General features: G+C 40.0%; 1 protein-coding gene across 2 annotated transcripts; it reads right to left on the bottom strand.

Annotated features, from left to right (window-relative positions):
- Positions 1-139: 139 nt before the first annotated feature.
- Positions 140-21703, bottom strand: LOC103376926 (receptor activity-modifying protein 3-like). Of its 2 annotated transcripts, none has more exons than XM_008307494.3 (4): positions 21379-21703; positions 7959-7988; positions 7681-7840; positions 140-1981 (listed from the first exon to the last, which is right to left on the bottom strand). In XM_008307494.3, exons 1-4 carry the CDS (start codon positions 21428-21430, stop codon positions 1726-1728), a joined length of 498 nt encoding a protein of 165 aa, XP_008305716.1. In that variant the 5' UTR covers positions 21431-21703; the 3' UTR covers positions 140-1725. The 2 variants fall into 2 exon arrangements, with proteins under 2 accessions (XP_008305716.1, XP_024910226.1); XM_025054458.1 differs by lacking the exon at positions 21379-21703 and adding an exon at positions 20056-21372.
- Positions 21704-25600: the final 3897 nt, after the last annotated feature.

Raw genomic sequence — 25600 nt, 5'->3', positions numbered from 1 at the left:
TGTGTGTTTCAGCAGCAGACGTCCCAGCCACTGCAGTTTTGGTAAACATCAACGACGCAGTAAAAGCACCACCTACCTCTTCACACATGTCACAGACATTAGCTTTCTTCACACAATAAGATGGGAGGAAACAGCAGTGTTAAGAGACATTTTCATATTTACTTTCAGTAGCTGATGTGAAAAGTGACAGTGACACTGCGTTGAGTTCAAAGAGCTGACAAAGTGGGAACATGGTGTTAAACTTTTTTTTTTACACTTGTGTAACACGGATACAGTACAGTAGACGGCACAACAGAGTATAACTGTACAGTTTGAGGCCTCAGCGTCTCCTCATAAGTCTCACCAAGAACTCATCATTACATATTAATTTATACAACAGCGATAACTTATAACTTTACAGTAAAAATCACGAGAAATAACGATTCCAAATACCCCGCAAAAAATGGCTCTGCCTTCTCCTAAGGTTGACCAGTGACAGTGTTTATTTTTATACGTTCAGTAACGACATTTGTAAAGTCAACATTAGGAAATAACACGCAGAAACATGGACTCTTAATTTGTCCTTTAAGGAGTCACTCTGCGATCACGGATCACCAGATTTTAAGCCATGCTCCAACAAGAATGTCCAAACTCTGTGGTCCACAGCCCAACAAGAAAATAAACAAATGCCTCAGGAGGTGGTCATTGTCCAAGCGGTCAAGGTTCTTTCTTCATGAAAACAAGGCGACAACAACGTCACTCCCTGTCGTCCACGGTGCGCTGCACAGAATATCTGAAATTGGCAGCGATTGGAACAGTTTCACGGCAGTCTAATTACACAGACAAATCAAATAAATAATCAACAGTGATATGAGCGTAACTTGTCCACAAATGTCCTGGCAGGAGTCCAACCAGGTTATCTGGTCACTGGTTTAAATCAAGAAACAGTTGGTTTCTTTACCACATCAACAGTGCCTTGATGTTCAAGGTTTGTCAATAAAATACAATGTCTCTTACCAATACTATGTAAATAATGAACCCTCTAGTGGTATCACAGCAGACTGCGACAAACCCAGGACTACTCTACTCACCCCTCCGCCTCCCAGAAGGTTCTGGGAGCTTTGCATATCCAACCAGGATTTTGTTCTAATGTTAAGTTCTCCGTGAGTTTCTGATTTAAGTTGCATGATCCTGCTACCGTAAGGCTACATTTACATTGATGAGGGGCCAATTTTAGCAACATGCAAATTCAACGGCTGATTTGCTGTAAGCTGGGCTAGTCGACTGACTCTTTAGACGTAGCCAGAGCCAATAGGAATACTGTAGTCTGTCGCCCAGAATGAGAGGTTTCCATATTTCAGATGCTATCGTATATATGGGTTTGTGAGTGCCCTTAGTTTGAAGAGGTCATGTTATAGGAAGAGTATTACTATATAAGTTAATATTAACAACAGAATCGCGTTGACAAAAGTATAACAAAAAACTTGGATGGTGATGTAGGCATCACATATGCAGCAGTTATACTTTGGTGGTGATAGTCATTTTTTCCATGACTCATAAAAAACAGACACAAAAAAGGTAAAACCCTGCTCATCCATCTCCTTTGTCCATTTTGGGTGATGGGCAGCGCTGCACGTGGGACATCTGACAAACAAACACGATTCCCCAAATCCATAGAGCTTTCCTTTGTTGTCAGCTGTTTAAACAATCATGTAGAACCATGAGCTCCTCCAGCACCTCCTCCTTTCAGGCAAAATTATCACTCCTCTTGCTGCACCAAACAACAAGCGCGATCATGGCCATTGTGAGGAAAACAGGGATGAGGATAAGGATGGTCAGTGTTTCTTCTGGCGGGTCCACCCACACCACCTGCTCCAAGGTGCAGTTGGAGAAAAAGTGCTTGTGTATGTGGATGATGTAGGTCTCCACCAGTGAATTGGGCCAGTAGCAGTGGAGGATGTGGGACCTTGTCTCAGTACAGAGGGTGAAGATGTTGTACTCACTGGGGAGGAGGGAGAGGGAGAAGGAATAGAAAAGATTAGAGGGAGATCATCACAGGGGAGGATTGAAAGCTCATGTGTAATCTACAGCAGTTTCTCACCCTCAGTGAGGCCATGGCAGATCTTACATACACTGGAAAAAAAAACCATGGTGCACCACTAAACAAAATCTTCACAAAAATATAATGACTTTCTAATTTTACTCAATATGAAACCTGGGCCTCTTTAGTTGAACACAATGGTGCTAAACTCACAGGAATTGAAGAAAGACACAAACAAAGATCTTCTTTAACAGCGCTGAGATTTTATAGCCATTTCTTCCCTGTGACAGTCCCATAGATGTGTAATATTGGTTTATGGCATGTTAAAGTGCCAAGAAAATGCAGTTGGGAATCACTGCTCTACAAGAACCAAGAAATCTAAAAACAAACTACTGCTGGGTCCAAAATAAATATTAAATCCCTAATTCTTGGCATGACTGCATACAACTCCTTCACTCCAGCACACATCACAAGAGTTAAGAATTTTTTGGAATTTGACAGAAACAGCGATACAGCCACAGCACTGTGAGAATGTGAAACAAAAATGATTAAAGATGACTACTAATACTGTTATTATTGTTGTTCCAAACAAAGGAGCAGATGAATATTCTATAAACAGTTTAATGGGGTTATTTCAAGCACTGAGTGTTTAGTAAGTCAGTGATCCCTGTGGGTGGGAACATACTCCTTCTTATTTCTTATTGCTTCCTCTTTCAGCAGGCATGTCCAGGCCACCAGGCTTACAGCTCCGCTTTAATAAATCCATTCAGGTTGCAGCTAATCCCACTTTCTACGCCGCAAATACTCGGCCCTCGAGGTACTTTCACACGAAATCCAGGGATATCGGTATTCTCACCATCTTCACCAACACTGTCACATTTGCACTTTCTTTACACCGCGTTACTCTGGGTGTTAGACTGTGAAAACATCATTGGACTGTGACGCCACAATGGGGCCAATAGGCTTGCATGTCTTTAAAGTGGATTTCCTTGAGATTTAGGGTCAGACGTCGACTGATTTTCCTGTCAGGTTCAGAGAAGCATGTGTTAAGTCTTACAGCAGCAAACAAACAGAGTGTCACTGTTACTTAGAAAGAGTCCAGAACATAAACACCATTATTGACAATCGAGCAGTAATTTACATAATATTATTTAGAGCTTCAAGAGCAGGTCCGACATTGCTGCAAGTGGACATCTGTCCTTGTTGTGCATGAGGTCTGATTAGGCTTTACTGACCTGCAGCAATCATCATCATCATCATCATCATCATCATTATTATCATTATTACCAGTTACTGCTGCCCAAAGCCTTTCATATCAACTTTTTAATGTGTTTTCAAGCATGAATGTGCCCCAGACGTGGTTAATGTTTTTAAAAGTGTGTTCCATTTCAAAATGACAACATTTGTACCTGCACACAATCTTGGCAGAACTACTCAGAAGGCAACGTCTGTTCAACTGACCACTGAACCTTTGCACAGTTCTCGTTTGTCATGTATCTCGGCAGCAAAATGCCTCATATTATTGAAGCCAAGCTACCACACGGTCGACAGTAGCAGAGGGGCGACTTATATATGTTTTTCTCTCTTCGGGAGTATGTCTTTCCTTGATGGGTATATTTATTTTTTGCCACCTTTGGGTTTCTCTAAGGTGAAAGAACAGATCATTAATTTCTTGTTATGTACTGTACTTTCTATATGGAGCGTCACTGCCTTAATGTCAATGTTGTTGTTGAGTTTTTATATAGTAAAACCTTCTTTTAACAAATACTAAATAACAACACAGGAACCATACTGTAAGTAATAAGAGCAGGAGCTCACGTACTGCTGAGGAAAATCAGAGTTTGTTCCATGACTAGTGTGTCAGAGTGAGGAAATAAAAAGGTCAGAGAGGAAAATAGAGAATGTATGCACGGGAGCTGTAAGGCAGCAGGGATGAGATGGAGCCTGAAGGGAGTTACACACTTCTGATGTTGTTACCCAGACGTTGCAGGTTTTCAAAATTCCATCCACTACACACGCTGTTATCCACTGGGAGGGTAGAGAAATGATCAAAGACTGAACTGTATGCGTGTGAGGTCAACCACAAAAACAACAAACACACAAACACAGTGGGTACCAATGCTGGTGGTCAGCACTGGTGTGGAAGAAATCTGATTTTTTTTTTTTGCTGCATGTTTTTCTCCACGGGCATCAAATATTTATAACACTCTAATAGGATGATAGTAGCTGCAGGTCTGCATTAGATAGAAGAGCCAAAAAGGCAGCGATGCAAGAGAAGTATGCATGTACTGTAGACACATGAGAGTGAGACAAGTGGAAGATTTAAAGTTGTGGTGTAAATATCAGATAATCCATCCAAAGCAATGGAAAATCTACCAAAGAAGTGAAGAAGCTGCTGCAGTCTGTGACGTACATTCATCATTTTAACCTACTGAAAAAAACAAAAAACTTGTCATGTGACATGTCGCCACATCTGTAACTACACATTTCATCATTACTGAATACGCTTCGTGACATTGTAACGGATGAGTTACTCATGTTCCTGTCTTTTCAGGGATTTCCTTTAAAAGAAATGGAATGAAAATAGTGTCTGTGGAGGCAGAGATGCCACAGTAAGAACGGGGATGTTTGTGTACCAGTTTTCAGTTTTCCATCCATCTATCCATGTTCATCCACTTATCCATTACCGGGTAGCGGGGGCAGCAGTTTCTATGACCGCCACCCAAATCACGCTGCACCGTACCAACCCCCCAGAACCGTCCTGCAGGTGGTGAGTCCACTGGAAGGTTTTCAGTTTTCCTCATGATAAATAGACCTAGAACTAACAGTAGCCCACGTTGGTAATCCAACAATTGTGTTCCAATAAAGACACACATTTACAAAAGTGCACAAAACACAGCACTGGCAGGTAATGCTTTTCTGTTCAGTTTTTATTGTTCACTGAAAATGGATGTATACGCAAAATTCTAAGGCTTTGTGATGAACAGTTACAGCAGCAGTGTGTTACTGACAAAGACCTACATTAGTTCATTCAATGTTTTTCTTTCCTCATTCTGTTATTTTTTCCCTCAGTCTGCAAAATAAGTGATTCATTAAATAGCACATTTTCGTATAATACAAGATAACAACTGCCACACATAGAATAAAAATTGCCATATTTTTACCCCTTTCTCATAATTTAAGCCAACAATAAAACCGTATAATACTTCTGATAAGCCAACAAGACTTGACTCTAAATCAGATCCTTGTTAGAATTTCCTGTGTTTTTTAATTATTCTCCAGGAAGGATTTAAAGGAAATTTGCTTGTTAATTTTTGCTTTGGCCCGCTTCACAAACATACTGAGATCAGTTATGTGGAGACAGTAATCCAGTAAGAATAAAGCCTGCTTGTCTAAATGACCACTCAGAGGTCATTAGTGACTGCAGGCTGCAGAGCAGCATCTGGCTGCACAGGAGATGAACTGTAAATGATAACCGAGGGGGCTCGGCAGTATTAGACACGGAATCAATCTCAGCTGGGTTATTTCAAACGCAGACCTTCACACAGTACATGAAAATGTGACTACATATTTGGATAGCTAGAAAGGAAAAACTACAGGTAGGAAATTGGATAAAAGTTGAAACTGAGTGAAAGGAGTGACAGTAGCAGGGCATAGAAGGAGCATACCGCCCAGGGGGAGGCGCTACAGGTGCTGGCAGCATGACAAAAAGATGGTTTGGACGTTTGGACGGTTTTGCTCTCATTAGTCCTCTGACTCACTTCTAGTCCCACCTTCAGCACTTGTGCTTCGCTTTTAGTAACTGTCAAGCTTAGGGATGAGTCACTCCAGAGATGACCAGTAGGTGTCCAAGATGACTCGTTTTAGCGCAGTGCAGTCAGAAAAGAAGGAGCAACAACCGTCTCCACTCATGGAGGGCGGGAAAAATTCAGCAAAATAAGAGTGATAATTCAGCAGTTGTGCCAAATCTGAGTTTTTAAATGTTATTTTGCAGAAACTATTTATTGACCGCTACTAGGACTCGCTAAGCTAATGCTTATGCAAACAGCAGTAGCATGAACACATCAAGGTTCTGTCCATAGTAACTAACCAAGGCTGGGTTTAAACACACCCTGGGATATGTAAATGTGCCGTCCTCCTTCTTCATTCCTGGAACAATAAAGTGTCCTTCTCTATCAGCTCCACGAAGCTTCTGCCAGCTCTTTTCAAACAGACAGCACAGTGAGCAGAAACAGGAGGCTCGTCAGAGGTCACTGCTGGTTCAAAAACATCGGGAACGTGACGGGACTCAACAACAAGTCATTTCACAGACACCATGTCATCTCTCTGCGAAAGGGAGGTCCTGTTCAATTTCTTCAGGTTCAGCTTTTATTTTGAAAGGTTATCAGTAGTGAGATGTGAGATGAGAGATTACAGGATGAGAGGCATGACAGCAAACAAACAGTGTGGCTGTTTGCTATTCTGTCTTTATTTTGACAAAAATGCATGTTTGGAGTAAAGTCATTTTCTGGTGTGAGGCTCAGAGCATCTATTTTAAATAAATGTATATCTTGCTGATAACAACTCAGAGAATATCTTCACCTGTCTTAATGATCCTTCAAAGTCCTCCTCTTCATTCAAACCTATTCATTCTTGAAGAACCATTAGAGATCCATTAATAGGCCTATATCATTCATTTCTTTGATTAAGAAAGAATACAGCATATGTGTGTTTGTATGGGTGGGTCTGATTATGACGAGTGGCTGAATGGAGCAGCAGGCAAAGCAGGTGATTGTTCTTCCTTGAATCATTTCATCGGTTTCCTAGAAAAGCTGTGACTCAGACTGTTGTTCCAATAATAATCTCTACTTTCCACATGGATGTTATTGTGCAAAATGTCTGTAGCTCATTGGTCAGAGGAAGAGGCAAAACAGATGAATGTGAAAAGTCAAAGGTGAGGGGAAGGAATGAAGTGAAACGCAAGATAATGATAGAAATAGACTGGTGGTCCCAAGCCAGATGTGTTCTGCTCTCCAAGCAAAGGAGAAGTTTGGGGGATAAAGTTTATTAATAATCAAGTTACAAAGAAGGAAGAACAAAATTAAACTCAACTATAAATATAGATTTACTTACAGGAAACACAAAAACTACAACAACAAAAATCATTTTCAACAGGAGGCGGTGCTTTGGTGTCAATCAGGCTGTATATTAAAGTGAAATTCACTAGAGGGCAGCATTGCAGCCTATATCGGTATCGGTTAATATCGGAATCTGAAGTGTTATACCCTAGTTGTTGGACCTTACTCAATGTACACCTGCAATTTATCAGAGTTATGAGATTGAATACAGATGAGTGTTTATTAAATCACAGGTCCTCAAATGAAGGTCGACTGACATTTCTGAAAATGTCAGAATCAGTATGAGACCACAGGAGAAAATGACAGCGATGGCTGCTAGGTCAGATCACTGCAGGCCTGACCGAGCAGCCACAGCTCCCAGTAAATACTCCTGCCGCTCTGATTGTTCATAACCCTAAACCTTTTCATGGTATTTTTAACAGCGCACAGAGATCGGGTCTGAAAACACTCTGTTCAGTAACACATGCACTGATGGGCAGTAAATGGAGCAGCAAACAGCTGATGGTTGGACTGTGGGTAATGAACGTTCACATTTGCTCATACCTGATGAAGTGTGAGAGGTTACACCAGTGCTGAGGATCTATGCGAGCCATGTCCCGCTTGAAGTCCTCCCCGCAGACCTCCACCTCCCACTGCAGCCAGGACTCGTTGCAGAGTTTCTTCGGTTGGGGGGTGGTGGGTTCGGTGCTGAAGCCATCGTCAGCTGAGAATACACAGATTGTTGAGCTTTTTTTTTATTTTACACATGCATATGTCTTCTTCAAAAACAGCCATGACGTCAGTTCATATGTTTTTTTGCACTAGAAAGAATGGATGCTTACCAGACAGCCCCCCCATAATCCAGACATTGGCTGTAAAGAGAAAACAGAAGGCGGTGTGAGTTGTTGTTAGGAGTTACTTTGACACAACAAAGTGAAAGAAATGTGTTTAGCTTTAAGTCTGAGATTAACAAAGAGGCATCTGTTCATCTATTTTTTTACTGTCAGTCAACAATTCATTGAAATAGTAGCAGCAGACGTTTGTAGACGTTCGAAGGTGAAGACAGTTAAATCTCAGGTGTAGTCGGTTGTTTCACACAAACGTCAGTAACAAAACAAAGTAACGCCCATCAGCCGTTCTCTGTTCATTCCCACAGAGTTCATTCACCTCCGAACTCTCCTTTTTTTAGCCCGGTCGTTACGTGTGACGAGATCTAAACACGCGGCTGCACAGGAAGCTGCGTCTCCCTTTGAAATGTCACATTTACAAACTCAGTTTGAAAGAAGCCCCGCGTGGGGCAGGTTAGTGAGATATTTATGGACTCTTTCCTGTTCTATTCTCTGAGGATGTTTTGCAGTGGAGAGAGGTGAGATTGTATGACTAAATAAATCCATGTCTGCTCTTCCCTGGTGGATCACTGTGACCGAGACAAACCTTTTAGTAAAATTTGTAAAAGCGTTTTTGGGTTTTTTTTATGCATTTTGCATATCAGACACTTGCAAGGATTTCAAAATAGAGGGAAAGCAAGCGCGCTCTGGAGATAAACAAATACTCAGTATAATACATTCATGGTGCAATACTTTCCAAAACACTTGGCAATATTTGAATTTCCATGCATATATTTGTGTTTTAAAATGATGTGGCTGATTCAGAAGAATGGACCGGTCAGTGCTTTCACTGTACAGTATTTTCCTCTGTTCAGTAATTGACTGGAAAACTCACCGACTTCTGGCAGTGGCTCCATCTGAATATTTGAATTATTTAAAGGCAAGATATTTTATAAGGTGTTTAAAGTCCCTGGAACGTCTACTAACAGAAATCCCCCAGAATAGATCGCTTTGAGTAGAGCTCCATTCTGCTGATTCTTAAGCAATGCTCATTAAAACAACCATCACATTTTATTTTATTCCTTTAGGGATTTGCATATGTGTTACTAATGAATTTGACTCATAGAAACAGACTTTCTAAATTGTTTCTAAATTTGACTCATAGAAACAGACTTTCTAAAAGTTTCACAGAAACAATTTCTGGAAAGAAGAGAATGATTTCTGCTCTATTGAACACAGTGATATAAAAACATCTAGAACATGAACTAGTTATCTTAACTACCCACTTTTTGGTAACCTTGTGTGTGCTGTCATCAGATAATGAAGCCTTCTGTGTGCAGCAATTACATCAGGCTATTTTTTACAAAGACACTGCAAGAAAAACAACATTTTAAAGAGAGGCTGGAGCTGAGCACCAATAGACTGAAAATGAAAAAGACTTCTGTGTAAAAATCTTTATCAAGTCTGTTTATAATTCAGGTCACAATAGTTTCAAAATGGAGAAGAAGTTGTTTTGTTTACAAAAGCAGGCGTTTCAATGTAAACTAATGGGTTGATTTTAAAAAACAAAACAGAAAATTATAATAGCAGAAAAAATAACGCCTTTCAGATCTGACATTTTACAAATATAAAAAAATAATTGCTTTTTTAAATCAATATAACCCAGACTGAATACTGTTTCAGAAGTTTCTTCTGAGGGCTCAGAGCAACGACACACGTCTTCTGTGATTTTTGTTATCGACACATCACTTTAAATGCTTCATTCAGCCTCCTGGTTCCCACTGGTCTGCTGTGGCACAGGTTTTCTCCCAAACATTTTTGAGATATCCAGACGAGCCGGTGACAGAATGTCCCTGCCAATAACCACCAGTCAGCGTGTGAATGATCCTCTGAATGTCTTTCTGTCTCCATCACCTCGGCGATCACCTCCTTATCTGCACTTACTCTTAACAAGCCTTAACCGAGTCTTATTTCTGGAGCAGACACTCGGCACCAAGTGTTCGTGTACCAAGAGTTATTCATAAACACAATCAGGATGTAACCAAAATAACCCGCGGTGACATTTTAGCAGCAGGATTCCCTTCGGTTGAAGCTCTTCCTAACAGCGTGAGGAAGTCTGAAATTAAATCAGCCCCATCACCTCTGTGAACTCAGCGGACACCGGCAGACATCAGAGATGCACGAGTGTGTGTGTGTGAGTGAGTGTGAGAGAGAGAGATTTGATGAAGCTGCATAGTGATTAATTCCAGAGTATGAATTATTGTTGCCTGGTGAATCATTCAGCCCGCGTCGTGTCAAATTAATAGCCCACTGTGGATTTAGACAGCAGATGAAGTATCAGAGCACTGACGTGTTCAGTTTTTATCGCCACGTCAAACTCTCAGTGATGAGCACAGTGAATTCTTGTGGAGTGCACTCGAGACCCGCAGGAGGGAGTTTTCCATCAAAATATTTTTAATCTCTGATTTTGGTCTTTCTCACCCTGGGGACATATTTTCCCTTCAGTTGTAAAATGCTACATTGACAAACTGAACCATTTATATAGGACACGGACGTCGACCACCTGGACTTCCTGTGTAGCACTGAAAGAAAATGTCCTCCATGAAGCACCTCTCCTTCTCTGTTTATCAATAATATATTAATGAATTATATATATATAACTGTGATTTATTAATCTTTCAGGGTAAATTACATTTTAGTTTTTTCTAATTACTAATCATCAGTGAATGCATTTAAGTTTTTGGGTTTTTTTTTTTTTAACAGGAACGCAGGTCAGCAGTTTAGGTCACTGTGGCTACTGAAGCTAAGTGTAGTTAGTGTCAAGTGTGTTAAGTGTGTACTGTAGCTAAATGCAATGTGGGATAAGCATGACGGCGACGGCGAGTCACACTCTCCAAGTGGAGAGCCTCTGTCAAAATGTTCACGGAACACACTTGAAAGTTCTACTTGGTGACTATGTTGGATACGTTCTCTGTTCAGGGTGGAGAACATATTTAATTTGTGTATTGATCATCTACATACAAAGAGAAGGTATCAGTATAGTTTCCACAGTGAGAGTGAACCACTGATGCCTTTCTTCAGTCACATTTTCCTTCCTAACGGTAATGTTATTTTGGCGCTCCGGTTTTACAGCTCCACAAATCTGTCTCTCGTAGTTGTTCGTCACTTGTCAACAACTGACCACTGTTTTTGCGTCATGATGTCAGTCCAGTTTTACACTGATGTACCGTATCCCTTAGTTTTGACCTCTACACGCAGCCTCTTGTCGTGCCTGCGTCTGTTCGTTTACGAGCCCACAGCTCCTCTCTGGGCTGCCAACCGTAACTCTAACCATTCCTCCGCAGAGTTTGAATCACAGCTGTGCAATATACAGTATCTCTCCCTACTGCTGCTATCAAACATACTTTAAAGGACCATAGCTGGAAAATGTAGCAATTTCCCTTTTAGTTAGTTAGTATAAGTACTATACTAACTATTGTTTTCTCATGTTTTATAGCACGAAGAGGTACTCAACAGCTATGAAGAGAAATGCCACGATCTAAAAATATCGAGACCTCTTGGATTGAGCGCCTGATAATCAGATGGAAGATGATTGGACCACAGCTGTCTCCAATTACACCATCTGAATCAAACTGGCACAAAAAAAACAGATTTAGATTTATTTTTTTTTAGCCATCTCAGAATAAAAGAAGATTTGAAAACAAATTCTTCCACAGTAGATTTCTCTGGAGTGTAGAATTCTACACAGGACTGAAGCTTTAGATCCAGGTCAGTCGGCATCAAAAAAAAACAATTATGCTAATGAAGAAAGTCTCTCATAGTCGTTGCACAGATTTCTTTTCATGAACTAACCAGTTCAAGGAGTGCTCTACAGAGGCGCTGACTGTCAATGTCACCATTGAAGTTTCAAAGCATCACGGCGAGCGCTACAGAGTATCATGTCTGCTCATTAACATTTTAACAGCTTATTTTATGAGCTCTTCTCTCGCTTTAAGTAGAAAATTAGCTCCTCTGTTGTCTGGACAAATGAGTCCTTTTTTTATTCGTTAGTACACTCCTATTATGTACTGAGTGAATTATGACAATAAACAGAGCTGTAACAGACAGGGCCAAAAGAAAGATCCCTGGTAATTCTACTGCTGCACTGATAAAGGAGGTAATTACTCCAACTGCAGGATATTCTTGGTTTAAAATTAGAAAAGAAAATCCGCAGCCTTTAGTGATTAGCTTCCCAGCTTTGAGGAGAATGTTGGCACTGATAAAAAATAAATAAAGTCCTAACAAACATTCCAATTATTTATTCCTAATGTGTTTATTTTTTATCTTTTATTTGCTTTACCTGGCAGGCATATAGGACTGTTATTTTTTATATTTTATTATGAATAATTATTATTTTATTTTTATTTACTTGATTTGCATCATGTGTTTAATCTGTGTGTTTTAAGTCCCATACCAACACAAAATTAGAAGGTGGACAGTGAGCTTTTAAATAGCTAAATCGATGTGTGTAGGCGAGACACATTGGCTCAGAGAGCCCGTCCAGAACTGGCTCAGCTGGCAGACGGTGTGCCAAGCTGTCAGCCACGGCCTGTTAGTTTGTCAACATAAATATAGATGAGAGAGTGGGGAGATAAGTGCGGAAAATGCCAGCATTGTCGGAATAGACTAAACTGGAACAGAAGTGACAGATCAGACACTTTATGTCTGAACAAACAAAAAATCTCTCCAATCGATACGGCTGCTTAGACTTTATCTGAACCATTCTAATGTTATATGATAACATTAATAATTATGATTCTTATTGATAATTTTATTATTATTGTCATTATTAATATTATTACCCAAATAACCAAACAAAATAAAACCTAATAAAAAAATTTAAACAATATACCCTAAACCAGTGATTCCAAACCACTGTGCAGTGGTACACTAGTGTGCAGTGTGAAGTATTATTTAATTGTTGCGTATAATCTTTCTTTGCTTATCAAAGCATGAAAGGCAGATCAATTCAATACTCTTCTGCTAAATGGCAGCAGATGGCTTTGAAAACTAAAAAAGAAAAAAAATCAGAGCTGTTGAAGAAGATCTTTGTGTCTTTCTTCAATTCCTGCCAGTATATCAGCATTGTCTTCAACTAAACAGGCTGAGATTTTAATCAATCATGAGGTCATTTAAACTTGAAGATCATTATATTTCAGGATGATATATATATATCTGTGTGTGTGCCGCAGCTCAATAAAGGTTTGGAAACACTGCCGTAAACTGAACAACTAAAAAATATATATGCAGATGATTTTCTGTACGTACAGGAAAATGGCTGTGTTGTCCCATTTGTCCAGTTTAATCAGATCACTGCCAACATAAAAGATTTCCTTGGACCAAATATAAACCATTTCAGTAAAGTTGGATTTTTGCAATTTTTTCCTAAAACTCGAGCAAACAACTGCACCGTACGATGAACAAACAGCCGTAAAAACACAACCTCCTTTGCAGTGTTACTCAGCAAAACTGATAGTACACTGACACGCACGGTAAACAACATCAGCTTCCTGGAAGTCTGCTGTGGGAGCACTTCCACTGAGGTCAGGCCAGGTTTGTGCCAAACAAAGTTCAACCTCTCGGAGCTGCTAACATGGCCTTAAACACAGTTTCCCCGACATGTCGATCGGGTCTGATTATTTCTGGAAGCAGCGTGACCTCACTCTCCGCTCTTACAATTTTTTTTTTTGTATTGTCTGTCAGTCTCTGCGTCTACCATCTGCAGAAAAACAACCGGAGCGGGCCGTGTCAGTGACAAGGGAAGTGTTAGTTTGTTTGCATTACACTGTGACACTGATGCAGACCAGAAGGAAGTTGGGGAGAGCGACCGCCTCATGTGAGCATGACATTTGTGAGCCTCTGATTCAGCTTTGTAAATAAATTATTATTCTGTTGTGTTGCGGTTCTTTCAAAGCCCCGTCCAGGAAATTTGAAACTGCCGTAACAATAACTGAAACCAAGACTGAGTCAGTGAAGCAATGGAGTGTGATTGAGGGCTGGGAGGGTGGACAGAAAAAAAATTAGTTTTTGAGCAGATAATATTACATTTCCTGAAGCATAAAAACACACACAGTCCAACTACCACTAACACGTTTCCTACTGGTAGAAACATGAAACCGTAGCGCACACACTGACATGAACAATATTGAAAAACCACAACACACACACACACACACACTTGAAGGAAGAAAGGGAAGAGGGGGAAAAGGGAAAAAAAAAAACCCCAACTGGCCATCAAGCAGGTAAGTGTGGGAGGTGTGTGTATATATAGCCACAAGGGGGCGGGGCTGATAGCAGGCCACAGGTGAAGCAAGTCAGGTAATCACAGTGGAGGGAGACCACAGCAGGGCAGGTGCAGGTGATTAGACTGATTAATGACAAACACTACCAACTCATGTGGGGTTTTCAGATATGTTTTTAAGACTCTAATCTGACCCAAACGACTTTCTATTTGGATTTTTTAGAAAGATTTTTTATATTTACAGAAAAAGGGATGAAGAGATGTTACTGCTGTGAAGGAAATAACCCTGAGATTAAAATCTTTGGATTGGATATTGGTTATGTTACTGTAGGAATAAGCATTGGTAATGAATATGCGTATGAGGATATTAGTGGTGCTGTGCAGTTTTAATTACAGCACAGGCTGTTAATGTGTAACGAAATTTAAAAATGTATAAATCCTCTGTTGAAGTGTGATTTCTGAGAACCAAACTTCTCACAAAGCCAAGAGTTAGAAGTGAGTTAAGATGCGAGCGTCTTCACTGGGAGCTGAAAGAACAGATTTTGCTGTGTTATCTCCATTAGTAAAAGCTGTGTCCCCTGTCAACGTGATGACATCATTAAATTACCCAAATTTGTCGACATGAAAAAAAAAAAACAAAAGTCCTCACAAATAGTTATTCGTCTGATGTAATGAATCTTACATCACAGTCAAGTCAACCCGATCATCACACAGACTTACAACTGATATCGTAAACCCTCAGCCTCCCTCGGACGGCTGCTGAGATGATAAAAGGTTCAGTTAGTTTCCAAATGTTTAACCAAATCCCTGTTAGCAGATGTAAAATCCACAGATGACAGTTATCATCCACTTGATGACTGCACTACGCCTCAGGTATTTCATTTCACTGCTTCACAGTGCAAAGGTCAACACATCTTAATTAGCTCTATAGCTCTACAACGCAGCCTAGGATTTGAGCATGGATCTTTAATAATTGTATGGAAATGTCTTGGTTGGATGGTGCTTAGATTTAAGTTGATAAGGTCAGACGTAGCCTGAGTGAGAGTCCTGCTATTGATAGAAAAAATGTAAATCAGCCATGGTACACTGATGTCTATACCTGCCCAGTAAACTCACCCTCACTTTGACCAACATTTAAGATTCAGGATGTAGAGACCTGTCAGTCAGACTACGACTTTATAAAATTGCCATCAGCAGGGTTCGAGAGGCATTCACCTTCAGACAACAGACGTCTCAGATAGTGCCACGAGCCTCGTGATTAGAATCTGTTCCCGCTCCTTCCTCTGACTTTCTCTGAGAAACTCTTTGAATGGCGGCTGGGTGATTATTATTCACATGCCAGTTGATTTTCCAGGTGAGGCAGAGGAATTAATTCAGACTGAACAAGGCAGCTGGCAGCAGGGAAATCTATTAAAAGTTTGAAAATACCAAAGTTTGCTATGAAAAAAATGAAAATGTCAATCTTGGGTTTAAAGTTGGGGGATTAGTCCAGATTTGTTAATGTCAGCCTGGTCTTTAATCACAGCTGTGTCAGTTCTCTTTGGCAGGATCAGGCAGGAACAGTTTCATGTTTCAAAAGTTCCAAATGTAACTCGGCGGGTGTTTGATGGTCAACTTGCTACTGCTAACAGTAACGGCTAACAGTTTGTTGTTAGCTACCGTACCTATAAAAGTGAATAAAAAAGTAGAGCTGACTAATGTAAACAGCATATTTCCACATTCATATTGTCCTAATTTTTTTTCACAGTAACGTTGGTACTCACTCCAACCCAGTAGGTGGTGGTAATGCACCAAGAATTCTGATGTCACTGAGTGACAAGCATCCAAGTCAATAAACATGTCATTACAACCGTAGTTTGAAAACCTTTAAGCCTTCGTTGACACTTTTAAAACTGCATCAGGCTTTAAAAAACAAAAGTAAATTTATCTTAAGAAACTGCATCAGGCTTTAAAAAACAAAAAAGTAAATTTATCTTTAATTTTTTTCTTTTCTAATTTCTTTTAAAATAATGATAAAAATGTTCTGAGGGCTGATGATCACACGGCTTACGGTTGAACAACATTTCAAGAACGATTGTGAGCCACCTTAAGGCGATAACAGGCCAATTGAAATGCAATCCATTTGCCGTGTGGAGAGGAAAATTGCGGCCAAGCTTCAGAGAAACAGGCGTCTGTGGAGAAAACCCATCTGTCTGCGAGCTTTTCTGTTTTGTTTTGCAGACCTGAGCTGCTGCCACAAGCCGCACCTCAGGGGGGTTTCTGACCATGTATTAAGAACAGTGTAATTGAAGTAGTTTTTACTGATTGTGCGCACAGTTGCACCGCCAAGCTGTTGGTGACAGATAAGAAACATTGTTATGTTAAACTGTAACACGCTAAATAAGTTACAAAATCATTTGTTAGTAAAATCAAAATCTTCAGCACGGTGAGCTTTCATCATTATCCAGTTATGCCTTTCTCTTTGGTTCCTTACTAGAATTAGCATCTTTGTTGGATTCCCACTGTGCCAAACTGCAAGAAAAAAAAAACATTCTGGAAGGACAGAAAGAGGCGACAGGAAAAACAAGGTGAATTCTTTTGACAGTACAAACAGCTGCATGGTTACTCATGAAAAAGACAAATGTAAATTTAGACACTCAGTGGCTTTTTACATGTCAGATAAATGGGCTGTTTAAAATTCATAAAGCTTATGCAGAACCTCTGCACTTTACATAAAGTATTAAAAAGCTTGAACTGTCACTGGAAGGTGGTCCAAAATCGTCCCTGATAGTCCCAACACTGCAGCACCAGCACCAGTACACAGCACTGTGTAATCCACGTTGTCAACTAGATCTGGACATTGACTACAGCCACAGTACAATCCGCAGTACAAAAAGCAGCACAGACGTGGAATGTATCATCACTGAAGCTCTGACCCTAAACCCATCTGGGCAGTGAAGGAACAGAGAAAAACACAATCTGAATAATGAACAAACCTCTGCCAACTTCAAGTCAAGTTTGTTTTTACTCTGTTATACTCTATATTACTATACTCCCTTTTATCAGACACACTGAGCAGAGGAAAACAAAGGAGGTTAAGACGACCGCTGTTCTCAGAGTGAGAACAGCCAACAAGTGTCCAACTGTCTCTCTCCCAAACAGATCGGGAGGACAGGAGGACCAGAATCAGACGGAAGAGGTCAGAGAATATTCTCCACTCAAATCAAAATCTCAAACTGCATTAGTGATTCTGGGAGAGAAAACACACGACAGTTGAATTAGTTTGTTTAAAATGCAACATTTTCTAAAGCACATTTAATATATAGAAATTATTGAAAGAAATGAAAAAAATTCAAATACATTTCCAAATACAAATGTTTTTTTGGTAGTTTTTTTAATGGTCATAAAAAATTATCTTATTTACTTTTGATTTTTTTAATATTTCAATATATAACTAGAATACAGCTTCACTCATACCATGCACCTGATGTGTTTTCAGGGCAGAGAAAAACATTATATTGCAGGAGCAGACGAACCGTCTGTTCCTGGACGTTCCTGCTCCATTATATTAAATTAACACAATATAATTATACAATACAAAAAAACGTGTAATTTGATTTGATGTGATTTCAAATCATTATACTGCCTGGCCACATTCAGCTATTTGTCCAAAGCTTATCTTCTCTTGGTAAAACTCCCGGCGCCTCCACACAGCCTCAGCCTTCAGTGCCTGAAGACAATGGCTGATTGAGCATTAATTAAATATAAAGCTTTGGTTGAGCACAGTCCAGGAGCTAATTGGACAGCTGCCTAACAGAGCGCCCAGCTCAGATACAGACACATCTCTGGCTCATTACAACACCATTTTACCTCATTAGGTTTTTATCCACACTGTGAATAAAAAGTTTTGCAATAATGGAGTGTGACCTTCTCCTGTCGTCAAAAGTCCCTTCAGTTATCAGCGAGTTAAGGCGGAAGCACCTCCACCCAGAGTTCTCACCACCACCTTTTCAGCTGCTTGATTAGAATCCTGACATCAGCCTAAGTCAGATCTCCTGAGTAACACACCTCAGTGTGTGTGTGTGTGTGTGTCTGCACAGGTCTCGGCTGAATTTGTCATAGCGGGGTCATTTCCAACTTGTCCCCTCTACCAGTGATTTGGCAGCTCAGACTCATTGGTAAAAACTCTCTTTCTGTTTGTTCTTTCTGAACTGATGTCTCCATTATAAAATGTTTATTTTATTTTTTTTAATAATTACAGTATGAACAGGTTTTGCTGTATATAAAACATTTTAAATTACCATTTTTTAAAATGATTTATGTGATAAAATAAGCATTTTCTAGCCTAAGGAAAAAAAACTGAAAAAAAGGAATTTTTTTGTAACATACATACATGCTATTGCAAGAAATAACTGGTAAACGAGATTTGTTCCCATATCCAATGCCCTGCAATGCCTCCTAAAGGGTTTCGTAAAGGGTTAATATAAACCTAAATAACATAATAACTATTGTCTCTCTAGTTCGCGGTTTCTCGTCGTGAAGTAGGGGTTCTTGGAACCTGTGCAATAGACGGGGGACCACTGTATCACAATTTGACCAACAACTCAGAAAATCCACTTCTAACACACAATCTGTCTACTTTATTCACAACATGTTGCAAAATTGCTGCAACAGCCAAAAAAAGTGAACACTAGTCAACCCGAGCAGAACAAAACTGCAGTATATTTTAGTTGCGGGGAGGAGAGAGTGGGAAAATAAACATCAGAACACAACCTCACAGCTGCGACAGCTGTGCACATTTTCACTAAATTGTTTAAGGTTAAAGCCTTAAATGGATTCAATTTGGTAAATTCACACCTGAGTGTTCAATAAAAACATTTTTACCACAATCAGAACATAATCAGAAAACGCACTCTTCCATTCCTTGAAAAATGAATTAAAAGAAATGACTAAGCATGTTAAAGGACATGCACAGGGACACCAATGAAAAAGACATTTTTAAAACCACTAGGTTTTATACTTCAGTATAAATGACATCTAAAGGAGTTCCAAACTCCTGTTAACCTTCATCAAAACAAGTTGATATATTTGTAGAATGTCTAGACGAGAAGGACAACTACTCTCTTTGTCCTAGCCTAGCTGTGCTACGCTTAGATAACTTTTCTATTTCTTAGGGATTTTATCAGCAGGGCTCCATCGACAGACGACATTACCGCCACCTACTGGCATATATTCCATGGAAAGCCATAAACTTTTTTAAGTAATGTAAACTGAAGATCATTCATTTCACGTTTTTTCCTGCAGACTCACACAATAATAAACTGTCGAACTGTGTGTGCCAACGCACAACACATCTGACCTGTCTTTATTGGTAAACTCAGTCCAGAAGTGTGTCAGGTGATTAACACCTACGTCAAACGTGTGCACCGAGATTCCAAAGATCATCAGACATCAAATGCATTTACGACGTCAAAAATAGAGAAAAATAATAAAAAATCTTGTTGTTTGTTTTCAGTACAACAGAACAACCCTGGGCGTCTCACCTCCCCGTGAGAGAGGATGATTAGCTGTTTATTGGTTTGCGCAGATGCTTTTCTCTGAGGATTTTGTTTCCTCACCCCCGCAAAAAAAAACACTGCTCTTAAACTTCACATGGTCTAATCACACCATATCTTTGACAACTCTTCCTTTAAACCACAGATGTGTAGGGCATGCTACAGTATCGCAGTAAAACTCACCGTCTAATATATGCACATTTGTTTTTACAGATCCAATTTTTACGATGCCAGAAACACCAATTACAGGCAGGACATCAATAATGTTTGAAGTGAGAAAATGAAACTTTGGCCTTGCCTGGATGATGGAAAGACACTACAGGAGCCACAGCTGCTACCTGACAGAAATCCAGGGCAATCCGAGCTGAACATTCACATCCTTCTGTATGAATCTTCTTCTTCTAACAGGTTTACTGCACCAAAGCTGTGTGGGCTAAAAACCAATAACTAAGCTCAGGCCTTGAGGTCTTTCACGGTCATTAGGAATTACCAGACCTTGGAAATGTAAGTCTATAACAGCTTCTCTGTCCAATGAGAACTCTATCAGTGTGTGACCAACAGCAAATGCTCTGAAACAGCTCTGCACCTTCTGAACCGCGTCCACAACATGAGCATTTCCATCCAAAGCAGCTTAAATATGGAACTGGCCCTGCCTCCCATCTGCCAGAACTGTTTGATACCAATGAGCGTCAGTATTACATATCCGTTTGATAACCTTTATATGGAAATGTGACCTAAAAAGTTCCTAATGTTTTAATAGACATCTCAACCTGAAGGGGAGCCATGCTATTATTTTTTTTTTTTTTTTTTTTCTAAAGATCTTCTCCCAGTAGCTCCATGCCCGGCAAACCGGCATTATCGGCCCAATATTAGCATAATTATGTAATGTCTGCCAGCATCATTATGGGTTTTTCCTCAGATAATGAAAACCCGATAACGCAATGCCTGGGTTTCGTTTTGGGGATAAACGTCTGTTTATTAAAGTGAAAATCATTAGATGGCGGCATTGCTGCCCATTTAATTCATCTCATACTCATACAGTGGTTTGTACACATTATGTTATTAAATATTAGGCCTATATCAGTATCAGCTGATATCGGAATCGGAAATTAAGTGTTTGGACAATATCGGCATTTTGGATATTGGCATCTAATCAGCAGTATACGTCTTAAAGTTCCATTCTCCAAGTCATGTCCATGTCCTGCCTCCACCTTTTCATCCACAATTCACGGTCACGGCCTCTGCACCACAGGAAGCATCATTTCATACATGAATTATTCCATGTAGCAGCCACCAGCTAATGAGCCAGATACAGACATCTCCAATGGCCTAGATATATGGGTCAGGTCTGTCCACTGAGGCATGGGGTGTTCCTCATTCAGTGCATCACTGGTGGTGTGAGATGGAGTGGACTTCTCATCCACCCTAACATCCAGGGGCGCGCTCAAAAACACACACGCACTAGAACGTCGACATCCCGGGGCAGATTATTCATGTATGTACAGTGAGACGTCTCAGGTCTGACTGTAGTCCAGGCTCAGTGTCGGTGATGCTGCAACACTTGTCCTTTAACAACAGGCTGATGCACGCGCACAGATAAAGACAAAGAAATGAAACTCACCCAAAACGCCAACTAAGAAAAGTTTGAGCACCGCGCACTCATGCGAATCCATCCCGCTGTGACAATCCAGGCGGACTCCGAAGGGAAACCTCAGCTGCAGCTCCCTGGAAATCTACATTTGAGTCGAACCATCATTAAAATAATCCCTGTTGTGTCGATGCGCCCCGCGTCCAGAGGAGGATAAAGGAAGACTGTGGAGAAAAATGCCAAACAAAAAAAAGGATGAATTGACAAAAAGACAAATGGAATCAGATCCAGACGCGTGTTTCCAGACTGTCCTCGGAACAATCTGGGAGCTAAAGACCAGTCAGTCTATCCTGCATCCTATGGGAGGGAGGAGAGGGAAGAAAGGGGAGGAGAGGGGATGAGAAGGGAGTCAGGAGTACTGACTGACTGGGAAAGAGGAAAGACCGAACCACAGCACGAGCTTTGCGCTTTTTTCACAAAGTGGACGCTTGGGGTTCAGTTCGGTTGATCATAAGTTAAAGTCTAATTCTAAAAAAAAAAAAAAAAAGATGAATGCAAGCCGCAGTGACAAATTATAATATTCTTTCGTCTGGGTCCGAGTAATTTAATGAATCAATTTCCAGCCCCAGCCAGGTCATCACCCCCAATCCCATGGATCTTTTTTTTTATTGTGAAAGTGTAAGTATTATTACCTATTCGTCTATTTAAGTAATGCACCATCATAAAGCATCGAATCCAATTATCAAAATATAATACATAGGTGATATTCAAGACACTATCAGATCATAATTCGTATACAATGGTGAGTACCACTGAAATATATGAGCATCGTGCCATATTAAAACAACACTGACCTCATCTGGTTTCTTTTTGCTCTGCAGCTCAAAGTCATGACGCCTGCCAGGAGGCCAGGGCTAAAGGTTTAGAACTAGGAACAGTGGAGTCCTCCAAGACCAGGTCGATCATAAAAAGTTCTGGGGAAAAATTCAAGTCATGTTCAATGTTCAAACTCCATATATGACTAATTATTGACCCTGACTGACCTCCACTGGCAGCTTTTTGCATCACCGTTTACACCATGATTGCACCGTGCGAGGATTTGTATATGGGTACTGTCCTTCAAGGTTCTCATCAGTTTAAATCCAGAGAGACAGAGAAGTAGGCTAAAACTGGACTTTTATAAAGCCTGTTGAAAAACAGTGTTCTCCCAAAGGTTTCTTCAACTCTGAGAGACCACTAAGAATTTTTAATGGACATTGAGTTATACGTCCTGAATACCTGACTAGAGAGTTATTTTGTCAAGCATTCAAGTCGTCTACTCCATGTCCCAGTTCACCTGAGTCAAGGCATGAATAGGAATAACACGAGAGGCACATTTTACTGTGTATGTCTCAGAATGTAGTTCATGGTGTGAGTGTTAGGGTTCTGGGGAAAAAAGAACAAGTCGACCAAGACGGTTTCAAGCTAGAAATGTGGTCTTGGAGTGAGACTCAGGAGCCACAGGTGGCTCAGGAGCCACAGGTTGCATCCCCTTTCCTTTTACTTGTAAACTTGAATCAATTCTTCTTTAACTCCAGACCTTCCTGCAAGCAGAGTTACTGATCCAACGTGACCTTCTGCCTGGTTACAGGACTCTTAGAGTCTTACCATATCACATGAGATGTCTTCTACAAATTCACCTGGAGAGCAGAGTCCAACTGTTCCTATCTGGGTTAACGGCTGTGTCTGTTAAATCGGTTTAATCTGTTTAATTTGCAGCGACAAATTAAAAAGGTAATAACGAGCACCTGCTCAATGTCATTGGTGTTAAATACACATCATCATCAATACAAATTATCGTATTACTTTAGAGTCGATTACATTGTATTCCACAAATTATTTCTCTTTGTGCACATTTGTCCCTGCACAGATTTGAAAAACACAAATGTTCTTTAGTAAATAAAGACCTTGTATGGGCGTCTATGGGTTTTAGGTGTTTTTTTCTCTTCTTGGCCGCTCATGTTCTTGTTTCTTCAGGGAGAAAAACAAATGAAAGGCCAATGTGGACATAAATTAGCGAAGACTGGACAGTGATGGTCCAAAAAGTCATTGTCTTGTTTGTTCAGTTTTCTGCTGAAGCTGCACATGCCTGAGTTTAGTATAAACACCATGAGTCCACGAAGCCAAACAGTTGTTAATGTCAACAGACTGCTGTCTCTGCTGCTGCTGCTGTCTCTGTTGCTGCTGCTGCTGCTGGTGGTGGTGTAGTTAAAGTACAGGAACAGTTTTGTTGACATGCTTTGAGATGTAACACATGATCAGAATGTGAAAAGCCATACGAGCATTGCTGCCGTGATCACTTTATGACCTCAGGTATTCTCTTGTAAAGATATTCTTCCTGTCCATGAACAGGATACATACCCAGCAGCCCCTGGAGTTAATGAGGTAGAATGTGGTAGAACAGGACATCAGCGGTTCAAGTGTGTCGCTGCTCTATGATGAATCCATAAATCTCTGAGAAGTGTTGCCAACATCTGACACAATCAAAGACACCAAGAGTGCAAAAGGCGGTACTACGTGGTGTACGGATGGCGTTTCTTACCACATACTTTATAGATATAAATATAACGATATGTTATGTGTATATATGTTTTTTTAATTGAACAAAGAAGTATGGCTGCTTTATCACGTTTCCTGATTGTTGTTTTTACAACTTGATCTTCAGATTCAGAATGTTAAAGTGTGATGTGACAGTTTCTCAGCTCAGGTGTTTGATGTGCTGCCACCATGTAATCACATAGTGTAACAGCCCAAGGCTACAGGCATTACATAACAGATTCGTTCTTCATTCCTGACAATGCAGGGGGAGCAGTGTTTTGGTTTCTTTTCTTTTTTTATCAGCAAGAGGGCGCTAGTCCTTCTGTGGGGATTGAGCCAGAGCTGCCATGTGATGAAGGGTGTGGATGGCTGATGGACACAAAAGCTTCAACATGTTTGTAACTTTTCCTAAGAGAGGAAAGGCTGGTGTAGGACAAAAAACGTTTCCTGTTTTCCTGTTGTTGAACTGTTTTGAGTAACCATTGCAAACAAGTTATAACAATGAATGATAATTAAAAATATATACACGGTTATTACTGCATTTACATATAGCACCGTCAGATATTAAGTCTGGAAACCCTGTTCTAAGATCCTCACAGCAGATTAACACAGACAGATCGCAGTCACTGTGTACATAACACATTATCTCAGGTAATCTCTTTATCTCCGAAACTCTGTGCTGATAATTTCACCTGCTTTATTGTCAGTCTGGGCCTTAATGTAGAATAGATCATGTGGGAAACTCATTAGTGAACATTTTTTTGCCCTGAAGCCTCCTTCTGTATGATGCTACAGACTGGGGTTCATATCCATTCATATTGGCCTATAGGCTGACTATAGAGAAACCTTTTAATGGTTCCTTTTATTGGCGCCCACTGTGTCTACTTTATTATAACTGTTGTCATTATGTCAGGGGTCAATTTTCCATGACCTTTATAAGCAGGTTGTTGTGTCATCTCTTCTTATTTTGATTAATTACAGTGTTAATTGACATTTAAATAGTGTTCAATTAAAATAGACTCCACTCATTTATATGAGGAATGTTCTAATGACACCACAGAGAAAGGGAAACTGATTGAGGAAATGACAATCAATACATTAGAATGTTTCTCCCTCCTCGTCATTCACTTTAGATGTTTGTCATGTTAAAAATTTAGTCAAAATGTGTACAAACGAAGGCAAACACATTGGTGCAAATTGCTCAATGGTTCATAAAAGGAGCAGAGTGATTAAGTTGCAGCTGCACATCAGTCCATAAAATTAATTTTAAACTAACTAGGCAACATTGTTGGCCCATGTTTAAGACATGGTACGTGCACCTGCCAAACGTCACAAGGAAAACTACAACTCATGTAAGGAATACATAGAAATGGGTATAAGTTAATAATGTTTTTATAGTGACATTATTAGTAGTACTAGTTTTAGTGGTAGTATTAGTAGTTAGTAGTACTACTAGTGGTACTACTTTGAATAGTAGTAACGCTGTAGTAGTAGTAGTAGTAGTATTTGTAGTAGTAGTAGTAGTAGCGGTGATTTCTATGTATGGTTGGTATTTATTATTACTATATTATTTAACAACCCAAATATTAGGACTGAATAAATTATCTTCTAGTGAAATCTTACTTTCTGACTGATTATCTATATTTCAAATTCCAACTTTAATGATTTTTTACCTGCT

The sequence above is a fragment of the Cynoglossus semilaevis genome, chromosome 3 (genome assembly GCF_000523025.1).
Source record: "Cynoglossus semilaevis isolate Cse_v1.0 chromosome 3, Cse_v1.0, whole genome shotgun sequence".
In the NCBI taxonomy this organism is placed as follows: domain Eukaryota; kingdom Metazoa; phylum Chordata; class Actinopteri; order Pleuronectiformes; family Cynoglossidae; genus Cynoglossus; species Cynoglossus semilaevis.
The sequence above is the reverse complement of the archived record's forward strand: the minus strand, read 5'-3'. Positions and strand labels throughout refer to the sequence as shown.